This window comes from Lampetra fluviatilis, chromosome 34 (assembly GCF_964198595.1).
Source record: "Lampetra fluviatilis chromosome 34, kcLamFluv1.1, whole genome shotgun sequence".
NCBI lineage: Eukaryota > Metazoa > Chordata > Hyperoartia > Petromyzontiformes > Petromyzontidae > Lampetra > Lampetra fluviatilis.
Window position 1 is genome coordinate 596,543 of NC_136308.1, and position 10,878 is coordinate 607,420.

Consider the following 10,878-nt stretch of genomic DNA (forward strand, 5'->3'; position numbering starts at 1 on the left):
GAAAGGGCGGAGCCAAGACAGGAAGCGGGCGGGGTTACTCATGAACGGGCGAGACCAAGACGGGAAGTGGGCGGGACCAAGAGGGAAGTGGGCGGGGTTACCCATAAATGGGCGAGGCCAAGACGGGAAGTAGGCGGGGTTACCCATAAATGGGCGGGGCCCAGATGGGAAGTGGGCAGGCCAACTTTCGGAGAGGGGCGGGGTCAGTACGCAAAGTGGGCGGTGCTGCCCGGGATTGGGCGGGGCAAAGATGACGAGATGGTCGCGGTCGAAGGGCAGTAGGCGGGGCTACGCGAGTGGTGGGCGGGGCTAGAATCTGAGAGGGGCGGGGCACCATGAGGAAGGGTTCCCGATTCAAGGTCACGGTTCTGGGTAACGAAACGTCGAACTAAATTATGTTTCCTTTCGCTGTGTGCTCCACCCACCCCGTGCGGTGACGGGAGTGGGGGCGTGCGAGAGCGAGGAGGCGGCGCGCAGCCGCGGCGACCCGGACCTGGTCCCCTGGCGGCGGCGTGACCCCTGGCGGCGTGACCCCTGGCGATCTCTGCGGGGAGAGCGGCGCGCGCGTGCCCGCCACGTGCGTGTTGGGGGGGAGCGGTGGTGCAGCGGTTAGCGCGTTGCGCTACGAACCCGGCGAACCGAGTTCGATTCCAGCTCACGGCCACCAACACCGATTATCTGACCCGGTGCCGGGCATCCCCTAGGTCGACACGGCCTCTAATGAGTAACTGGTGCGGTGTGTAGATTACACAGTGTAGTAAACATCGCCACTGGGGAGACAAAGGCGGTCGGACGTGGTCCTGGCCACCCACCCCCTCGTGTGCTGTTCAGGCCATCATAGGTGCTCGCTAACAGCACTTGCCCCAACAGTCTGTTACGGCTATACGGGGGATCTTTGTGTGCTGTGTGCAACATCAACAGCAGCAGCAACATCAACAGCAGCAGCAACATCGGCAGCATCAGCAGCAACTACAGCAGCGTGAATGAACACGAGGGAGTTCCTCGCCTGTCTGGCGGTGAGTGCGACCTCGTGTCTCACGCACAGCACACCTGCTGTGTCAATCACACACACACACGTGTTGTATCAATCATACACACACACGCGTGTTGTGTCAATCACACACACACACGCCTGCTGTGCCTGCTGTGTCAATCACACACACACGCCTGCTGTGCCTGCTGTGTCAATCATACACACACACACGTGTGTGTTGTCAATCATACACACGTTTCGATTTAAAGCTTTCGTGACTGCAGGGATTCATCTTCTTGGTTCTTTCGGTAAAGTCACGTAGAAGGGAAGTAATAAAATAATAAAAATAAAACATAATAAAATGAAATAATTCTCACGACGTTTCGGCTACAACGCAAGCAGCCGTCTTCAGGTGAAGAATGAGACACTACCAAGCTAGGAGCTTATATATAAACTGGGTTGGAGGTGGAAGAGCGCCTTAACAAAAAGAATGTGCATATGAAGAGGAATTTAGCATATTCATGGCTGTTAGTAACTCAGCTTATTGTAGAGCATAGTAAGTATACTGATGGTGCTATGCAGTTTATACTTTTTATGTAGTTTATACTTTAGTTTTCTACGTGGTTGTTTAGTAACTGCAGCTACATATCATTAACATTCCTTTCCTTTGTTAATGCCACTCCCTGCACCCCCCCTTGGTGCTGCTGATCCTGCATAATGCATGGGCATAATATGACTTTGAAACCCCCCCCGCCCACCTCCTACGCATTTGCCATGAATATGCTAAATTCCTCTTCATATGCACATTCTTTTTGTTAAGGCGCTCTTCCACCTCCAAATCAGTTTATATATAAGCTCCTAGCTTGGTAGTGTCTCATTCTTCACCTGAAGACGGCTGCTTGCGTTGTAGCCGAAACGTCGTGAGAATTATTTAATTTTATTATGTTTTATTTTTATTATTTTATTACTTCCCTTCTACGTGACTTTACCGAAAGAACCAAGAAGATACACACGTTTGTTGTGTCAATCACACACACGTGTGTGTTGTGTGAAGGGAGACGCGTGTGTGTGTGTTGTGTCAATCACACACACGTGGTCCGTTGTCTCAATCAAACACGTGTTTTATGTTAACATGGTTTACCTATGAACAAAATATGGAGAGTGCGAGCCATCTCGGAAGCTAAGCAGGTTTAAGCCTGGACAATGCTTGGAATGGGCAACCACCCGTGGCATCATGGCACAGGTTATTGTCGTTGTATGCAGCGCGCGGGGCTGCTTGGTGGGTGGTGTGCAGCTGAGCGAGTGAAATTCAGCGACATCCATTGCATTGTACCGTACTCCTAAGCTCCCCACTCCTCTCCAAGTCGCACTGACCGACGTGGTGAAGTATGGTCAAATAACCCCCCACTGTCCGTACCGCGTGCAAGACAACCACAACTGACGTTGCACAAAGTGGCAACCAAAGGAGGGAGCGCGCCCCAGAGGATGCCCATGGAGGAGACGGAGCGATGGAATCAGCTGGTTTGCAGCAGGGGCTAGGTGGATTGTTGCACCGCAGGCCCTAGAAGGCCAGCGATAGCGGTGGATTGGTTGACTATGGCTGGCAATGGTGAACAGCACTTGGCACAGCCGGTTGCATGTGGTGGGACAAAGTGTGGGTACGTTCACCTCTTCCAGCGTGGAAAAGGGTGGTAAAGGCGGGAAGGTGAACCAGTGGCGGGTCACGAGGACTGCAGGTCGCTGTCGTCGCCGCCGGGAGTCGATCGATGGGCTGGTGGCGGGCCCTTCTGCTAGCAGTGGCAAGAGCAAGTCATTGCAGGGCCGCACCTTTACCCCGTGCGTGTGTGCCTGCGTTTGTCAGGCCGGGGGGCTGGCGGGTGCGAGCGTGGACCTGACGCTCTTCCCGCTGGACACGCTCAAGACGCGCCTGCAGAGCGCCCAGGGCTTCGCGCGTGCCGGCGGCTTCCGTGGCGTCTACGCGGGCGTCCCCTCGGCGGCCGTCGGCTCCTTCCCCAACGGTGCCGGCCGCTCGCCCGTCACGGCCTCTCGGCCTCCGCCCCCAACCGCTCCGACCCACGGGGCACGGGGCCGGGGCAGCGGCTCTCATGCCGCTTTCCCACTGGCACGTCCCGAGCCGAGCCGGCACGTGGCCCTCGCGGTGCCGATGGTTTTCCACAGGCGAGCCACGCTAAGCCAGAACCAAACCAAGCTACGCTGGCCTCGTACAAAAAATGAATCTGGCTCAGGGCCAAGCGGAGCCAATTAATAATTTCGTTCATACATTGCGTCGGTCAATGTGCTTGCGGACTCGTTCATTGCCTGTGACGTCAGCGGTATGGCTCGGTAAGGCCACGGCGTGGCTCGGTTGTGCAGTGGAAAAGTGGCATCAGCCTCCACTCAGACTACAATCCCACAGTGCATGGGCCAGTGCAGTGCTTATCAAACTCAAGAGCCGGGATCTCCAGAAGGTCCCGCTGTCCCTCACGGAAGCCGTGTGTTCATTCGTCAGCCGGTCGAATTTCACAAATACGTGCGGTCTGCCAAAATGAAACAGCGGGACTGACCACCTGGGTTGCGTCGTCCATGCAGCATGAGTTAAACCAAATTGTAATCATTGCCCAAACGTAATGTGTTTATGCAGGTTTGTTTTACTCCTTAACTGTTGCGTTTAACATGAGTCTCTCGAGTTATAGTGGATTTTGCGGGAGGGTCACACGGCATCTCCGGACAGGAGGGAGCTGACGGAATGCACGTGGCCGCGTGTTGTTGCAGCCGCCGCGTTCTTCGTGACCTACGAGACTGTGAAGGGCGCTCTGGGCAGCTCGCCCCTGTCGCACATGGCAGCTGCCTCCATCGGAGAAGCCGTGAGGAGCATTTCACAACACCGCATGTCGCACACCCAGAACGCGCCCGATATTCAGATCTCACAAGCTCCGCAGGGTTGAACTCGGGCAGCTACCATGCATGGCAGGTCGTCACTGGGGTGCAGGGACACGTGGTGGTTAGGGTGAGGGTTTGGTGTACGCACGCACAGTGCAGCCTGCGCGTCACCAGCCGGAGTGTCTCATCCACGTCTGTGTGTCCCTTGTGGGGAGTGGCGGCGCAGCGGTTAGCGCATTGTGCTACGAACTTGGTGATCTGAGTTCGATTCCCGCTGGTGGGCAACACCAGTGAGGATTATCTGAACCGGTCCTTGGCCTTCCCTAGGTCGACTCGGTATCAAATGAGCACCTGGTGCGCTGTGTAAACATCGCCACTGGGGAGACAAAGGCAGCCGGGCATGGTGTTGGCCCCCCACCCCTTCATGTGCTAGACCGGCCTTCATAGGTGCTCCTCGCTAACAGCACTTGTACCCAGCAGTCTGCTCAAGGCTACACAGGGGATCGTTGTCTTTTGCGTGAGCAGGTGGCGTGTCTGATCCGCGTGCCCGTGGAGGTGGTGAAGCAGCGGGCGCAGGCGACGCGAGTGGCCACCCGCCAGGTGCTGGCTGCCACGCTGCAGCGCGAGGTAACGGGGCGCGGGGCTGACGTTCCCCGCTCGGCAAACCTCTCCTGCGTCGCTCGCTTAGTGTTTACGAGCGCGAGAAGAAATGAGGTCACACTGAGAAAATCGATACACTTGGAGGAATATTACAGATATGCACGCGGATAGGTCGGCGATCTGCTTAACTGTCAACTACTGGCCGTCTCGTATTCCTGTAGATGGGTATCTCGCACACAAGCGATCTCTGTGCGATCCACCAACCCTGCTGAGATTGCGGGCTCTCGTGTGGTCATTGTGTCCACTGGCGTTGTGGGTTCTGGGCGGTGGTGGCTTTTCACGTGGCCTGTAATCCTGCACTGTGGAGGCAGCGGGGGTTGATGGATCACACAAATGTTGTAAACTCCCTTACCGTGGGTGTCGAAGTGCCCTACTGTAGTTTGCCAGGAGAAGGCGGTACAGCAAGTGTGGACAAATCTCAATCTGTTCCATCTATATGGGATAGAGTGTTGCCCCCTTGCACGCTTGGCTTTTCTCCGGGTGCTCTGGTTCCCTACCACTTTTATAAACGGTCACTAATTGGCTGAAAACATCTTCACGTGTTGCAGAGTTGTGTAGCGTTGAGATGCAGTTTGCATGAGCGACGCTGCTATATAAAAACCACTGGAGATCATGATGATTAAGGTGGGTGGGCATGCTGGTCCCACCATCCCTTCATGTACCATTCCGGCCTTAACAGGTGCCGCTAATAGCACGTTGCCAGACGTACTGTTGAGCCTTGATAGAGGATCTTCGTGTGTGTGTGTGTCTGCAGGGTATCTGGGGTCTATATCGGGGATTCAAAAGCACCATCGCCAGAGAGGTATGACCACAACACTCCCCCTGCCTCGAGTTTGAGGAAAGGACACCCGCTCTTAATTTAACTTTCACGTCCATTACGCGTTGACATATAGTTCAGAAACATGGTCGTTAACACTAAAAAAACCGGAACAAAAACTGATAAATGTGCATAGGAGCGTGGAGAGATACAAGCTTGGAATTATATTGAGACAGAAGGAGAAAACAATGGATGAGAGAACATACACAAGTGAAGGACACCATACACATTTAAAGAAAAGTAAGCGGACTTGGGCAAGACAGGTTGCTAGAAGGATTGATGGCCAATGTCCAAGGACGGTAGTGATTGGAGTGGCAGTTAAAGAATACATCGCATCCAAATGTACGTCCACCTCGGAGATGGAATGATGAAATAAGCTCAGCTTTGAAGGCCTGAATCCAGCAGTCAACTGATCATGGCCGATGATGGTTTGTGGGAGAGTCCCGGCGGGTCTTGAGAATCTTTACGTGGTGGGTATTGCCTGGAATGGCCCAGGCCCAAGGCAAGCCTGTGTGTCTCTTGGGTTGTGTTCATCACGCGGCGGACTCCGTGAACACCGCGCGGTGGATCGCGACGATCAACAAAGCGGTAGAATAGAACAATAGATAGATTTTCAAATTAAAGAATTGTGTTACCTGCATTTACTGAGAAGTCCAGCAGTGTGCATTACTGATGCTTTCAGAGAGCACAACGTGTGTGTGTGTTTCTGTCCCATTTTAGATCCCATTCTCCTTTGTCCAGTTTCCACTGTGGGAGTTATTGAAGGTGAGCAGCGGTGAATGTGCTATTCAGCCGAAACAACAACAATTTGTGTACCAAGGAATGAGTGGATGTATATTTTGTTTTGTTGATCATGGGGGTTATTTAATGTAATTCATGCTGGTCAGTGTGGGTTGGTGAAGGTGGGGACACTGGATGTGGGAGCATAGAAGCACAGTAGAGCAATGGATTTTTCCGTGCTGCTGCCTGTCCTATGCAAGCAATCTGCAGGCTCAACCCTGATTCTCTTCCAAGATCTGAGGAGATCGGGCACATCCCAGCTGATTTGGTCAGTCTTCTCCACCAGCTGTCCAAGCCACGCTTGGCAGCCTAGAGCACGTAGTAACGTGCCATCACAAGGCCCCGCAAGCTTGAAACCTGCGCTCCGTTAAAGTGTGGCCCGATGCAGCCTTGAGCCCACTGGAAACAGGACACACCAGCCCCACGTTCCCCGCTGAGTGAGCGAGTGAGTGATTGACACCAGTTCACCATTAATGCACTCGAGCTCCGATTAGCACGGTTGGCTACGTACGGTGTGAAAGAAGTTCAACATACATACGTACTGCACCACGGTTGGTTTACATTGTTCACGTCCCCGGTGACCCTGTGCCCGCCAGGATAGATGGGCGATCCACCAGGGCCATGAGGTGGACTCGTGGCAAGCCGCCACGTGTGGAGCTGTGGCAGGTGCGTAGGTCTACACGTTCTCTTCCTGTACTTGCGCGTAAACGATTCTTTGGATAAGTTTCTGAAAAGATAAACTCATGTGAAGTGGCTCATTTCATATTCAATCATTTTTATTTCACTCAAAAAGAAAATCAATCAAATTTCATTTCAATAATTCTGATAATAATGATCTGTACAAACATCACTAAATAATAATTAGCATTATTATAGAGAATATAAGTAACAAAATAAGCCAACAATATGCCTCTACATATCTGTCCTTCCACAAAAAATATAAACGTATTTGTTTACACATCACATCAGCTATACAGCCTTCTGGGAGTGAATCATTTCAGCAGCATTGGTTCAACACAAGCAAACCGGACCAGTTTTAACATTCAGTGTCTCAACAGCAGTCAGGCTTTCTTGCACCAATGCTGTGGTGAACTGCCAAATGTTTATGGACAAGGACATTCTCTGTTCAATCTGGGTCACATATCAGGCGTTTTAAAGTAATTTATGCGATTTTATTTCACTGTAATTGTATCTGTTGAGTTAATATCTGAAGTCAAAATATTCCCTTTGCAAAGTGCAGCTTTAAGAACGTTTTATGAGCGATACCTACAAACAGTTTGGAAACGCTGCACGCAGGTTTGGCATGAAGTGCACCCTCTTGCACTGCATCCAGTGGCCTACAAATGATGACAGCGATAACCTGAATCATTGCAGGTGAATCTAGTTGTGTGTGGAAATTCGTGCACTTAGAGGCTGCACAGCCCGTGGCCCCTCAGGCCCTTGGAGGGAGGTTTTACGGTATCCTCTGAAATCAAGCTGATTATTCCACAAGAATATGATATTCGGTCAAACGCTTCGTTAATAATAATTCCAACTTGTAACGTGCTGCCAAACAGTATTCGCTCACTCTCATAGAGAGAGAACGACTCAGATGCGCGAGGAGGACGAATCACAGACGAGCGGGAAGGCAGCTACGCAGTGAACATTTGCCAAAGCTCCGCTTGGAAACCGGAGCACCCGGAGGAAGCACACGCGTGCGAGGTGGAGACACGCTGTGTCCCTTCCAGACAGAACGGGTGGCGTCCACGTGCTGGCTGTACTGCCGTCACTGGCGAGCCAGGCTATGGCTCAACGCGCACAGGAAGGGAGCTTTGCAACATCTGTGCGATCCACCAACCCTTGCCTCCACTGGATCACGGGCCACGAGCATATCCACCACTGCCCGGATGTTCTGGTGGGTCTGTGTGTGTGTGTGTCATGGTGATTGTGTCAAAACCACTGTCTGTTTGTTCCCCGTGTGTTGCTACCACAGGGGGGGTGGCGGCAGCAGTCACGACGCCATTGGACGTCGCGAAGACGAGGATCATGCTGGCCAAGGTGCGGGATCGACCCTCGACCCTCGACCCACACATGCTCACGGCCACGTTCGTGCCACAAATGCGAAGATAAAAAATATATGTAAAAATATAATTCTTGCATGCATCATGAGTGCAGGAATCTGGGTTAATGGACGCATTGTTGCTGAGGGTATTAACAGTGTATAGTCACGGGCGCAGCCAAAGAGCCTGGGGTGTTAACCACCAGGTGTTCTACCCTGTACGTTGTAGAGGGATCGATGTCACTAAATTAATCCTACCCCCTCCCATCATCATGAATATAAGCCACCTGAAAGTGTAGCATTACCAAGCACACTTACAGAAAGAAGACACGAGATCCTCGTCAGGGTAGCAGGACCAACAACAGATGGTCCTGCAGCAGGTCAGTGGCCGTCTAGGGCCAGGTAGGTGATGCGGTCATGCAGTCCATGACGATGCAGGCTAGTAACGAATTCTGTAAATGTCTGTTGAAAGCCTGCCCTAGGTGAATGTTGGGAGTTGTGGTCGTTGTTGCTGAACAGCTACATTTCATCTCTAATTTGCGTTGATGTTTTGCATTTCTGTGTCAGGCCGGAACAAACACGGCAGAAGGAAACATCACAGCAGTGCTCCTGGGCATCTGGAGGATACAGGGATTGTCTGGGTATGGGTTCTTCTGCCTCTGTTGTAAACCTTTTTGGGGCGAAATGGCCGAGTGGCTCAGAGGGCTCATAATGGCGGCGCTAAAAGCGCTGCAGCAGGGATACGACCCTGGCTTCAAATCAAGGCAGCCTTACCAAGGCTCTCAGTGGAGTTAGTTGACTACTTCAACTTGGTTACCAGTGACTACACGGAAAGTCATTGCGTCAATTTGCCTTTTCATTCAGTCTAACCGTGCTCCAAGCTCTAATGTGTAAAAACGTGATATAATGGATATTTGGTATATGGTGAACCAATTGACGCAGCATGGAAGAACTCCCTCGCGTGCTGGGTGTGAGAGGTTTTGCCAAGTTTCAGAAAGACCCTATGATCATCTTGTACCTTGATTTAAAACACAAATTAAGTGTGACTGATTTCAAATGATGGCACTTCATGTTATAAAACAGAACTCGTCTCTCGTGGCACATTTATCATTTAAAACATTGACATTTGGGTACAGTTTATTTGAACAGGATCTGGATGTGTTGGGCCCAATGTTGGTTTTCCACCATTCCCCACTCGTGCCGGTGGCACAACGTAGTTGGCATTTCGCGCTGGAGCAAGCAATACAATTGCAGCCTCCTGTCCCTCCCATGAGCCCCGGAGCAGTCGCACCGCGCGCACACTTGTGGAGCTCTGCCGCCGCGCTGCAGCGCACGTCGTCAAACGCTCTCCTTGCCCCATGCAGGCTCTTCGCTGGGCTGCTCCCCCGCGTGGCCTGGATCAGCCTGGGCGGCTTCATCTTCCTCGGGGCCTACGACAAGGCTCGCCATCTCCTGTTGCTCGCCTCGTCATAGCCGGAGCCCGTGGCCGCGGCGAGGAGCTATTGCGACGGCTGGCTACGCCGGTGCCGCGTCAACAACGGGCACCAGCTGACTTGAAGCTTTCGTGACAGCAGGAATTCATATTCTCAGGTCTTTCGGTAAAGTCACTTAGATAGGTTGTTATTTTTTGTTATTTTCTTTGAACCTATCTACGTGACTTTAACGACAGACCCAAGAATATGGGCACCAGCTGGTGACCAACGGGCACCAACTGGTGGACAACGGGCACCAGCTGGTGAACAACAAGCACCAGCTAGTGCACGTCTTCGCGGAGCTTGTGACTAAGGAGGGCCCTCTACTGGCACGTTTATGTAAATGCAGACTGGGGGTCATGTAACGATCCACCGTGCACCAGCACCCGAGCAGCTGTTACTTTTCAGGATTGTGAGAGATAGCGATGGCGTGGGGAGGCCTTCATCCAGCAGTGGATTGACAATGGCGTGTGACGACGACGGTGGCGGCAGTGGGGTCGGGCGTGGATGCCACGGCCGTGGAGCTCCCTGGCCAGGAGAGGAGCGGCGAGGAGTCGCTCGCCATCTCCCGAGGCCCTCTGCGTTGAGCGGCAGTCGCGGTCTCCTCTCCCCCACGGGCGGTGTGCCTCACCTTCATCCACAGAGCGCCTTGCTAGGCGCCATTGCATGGCCGGAGCGTTAAAACCCAGTTTCTTTGCCGCCGTTGTGACGTCTCCCGCTGTCCCTCGCTCCGTCGCCGCGTGGTCGACGCTTATTTGTCGCCAGGCAAGAGCCCATTGAGACCAGGAGTCGATTTCTTCAAGGGGCGACTGCATTTACTTTGGTACGGCGAAAGAGGTCATTTCAAATAAGTAAACTAAATCTAGAAAACAGAAACAAATCTGTTGATACAACTCAGACATTTTATTGAACAATAAAACTGAAAGAATGTGTGCACTCGGTGTTTTACTTTATACAATAAACGTATTCATACTTGACATCTTGGAAGTTGCAACAGATGCTGAATGTATAACACGTTGGCTTTCGCGACCAATATTATCCATAATACAGGCTTTTCTTTGTGGGGGGTTAGATCGTGTAACTATAAATGTGTCGTTAAACCCGCCACCACTCGACACAGCCAATTAGTACAAAACTTACTAATTGGCTGTGCCGGGTTTAATGACATTTTTATTTTGGCGATCTAGCAAAAGAGCATGTATTGTGGATGCTGAATTTAACGCGCTGTGTCAAATGGCATCGTGTCTGAGGGAATTTG

The 10,878-nt window shown here is 52.2% G+C and overlaps 1 protein-coding gene across 1 annotated transcript; it reads left to right on the forward strand.

Annotated features, from left to right (window-relative positions):
• Positions 1–276: 276 nt before the first annotated feature.
• SLC25A26 (solute carrier family 25 member 26) lies at positions 277–10,597 on the forward strand. The gene is made up of 10 exons (XM_078872274.1): positions 277–1,016; positions 2,835–2,991; positions 3,746–3,837; positions 4,379–4,480; positions 5,268–5,315; positions 6,051–6,095; positions 6,707–6,776; positions 8,083–8,147; positions 8,716–8,789; positions 9,513–10,597. The coding sequence occupies exons 1-10, from the start codon at positions 984–986 to the stop codon at positions 9,619–9,621; spliced, it is 795 nt and encodes a 264-aa protein (XP_078728400.1). The 5' UTR covers positions 277–983; the 3' UTR covers positions 9,622–10,597.
• Positions 10,598–10,878: the final 281 nt, after the last annotated feature.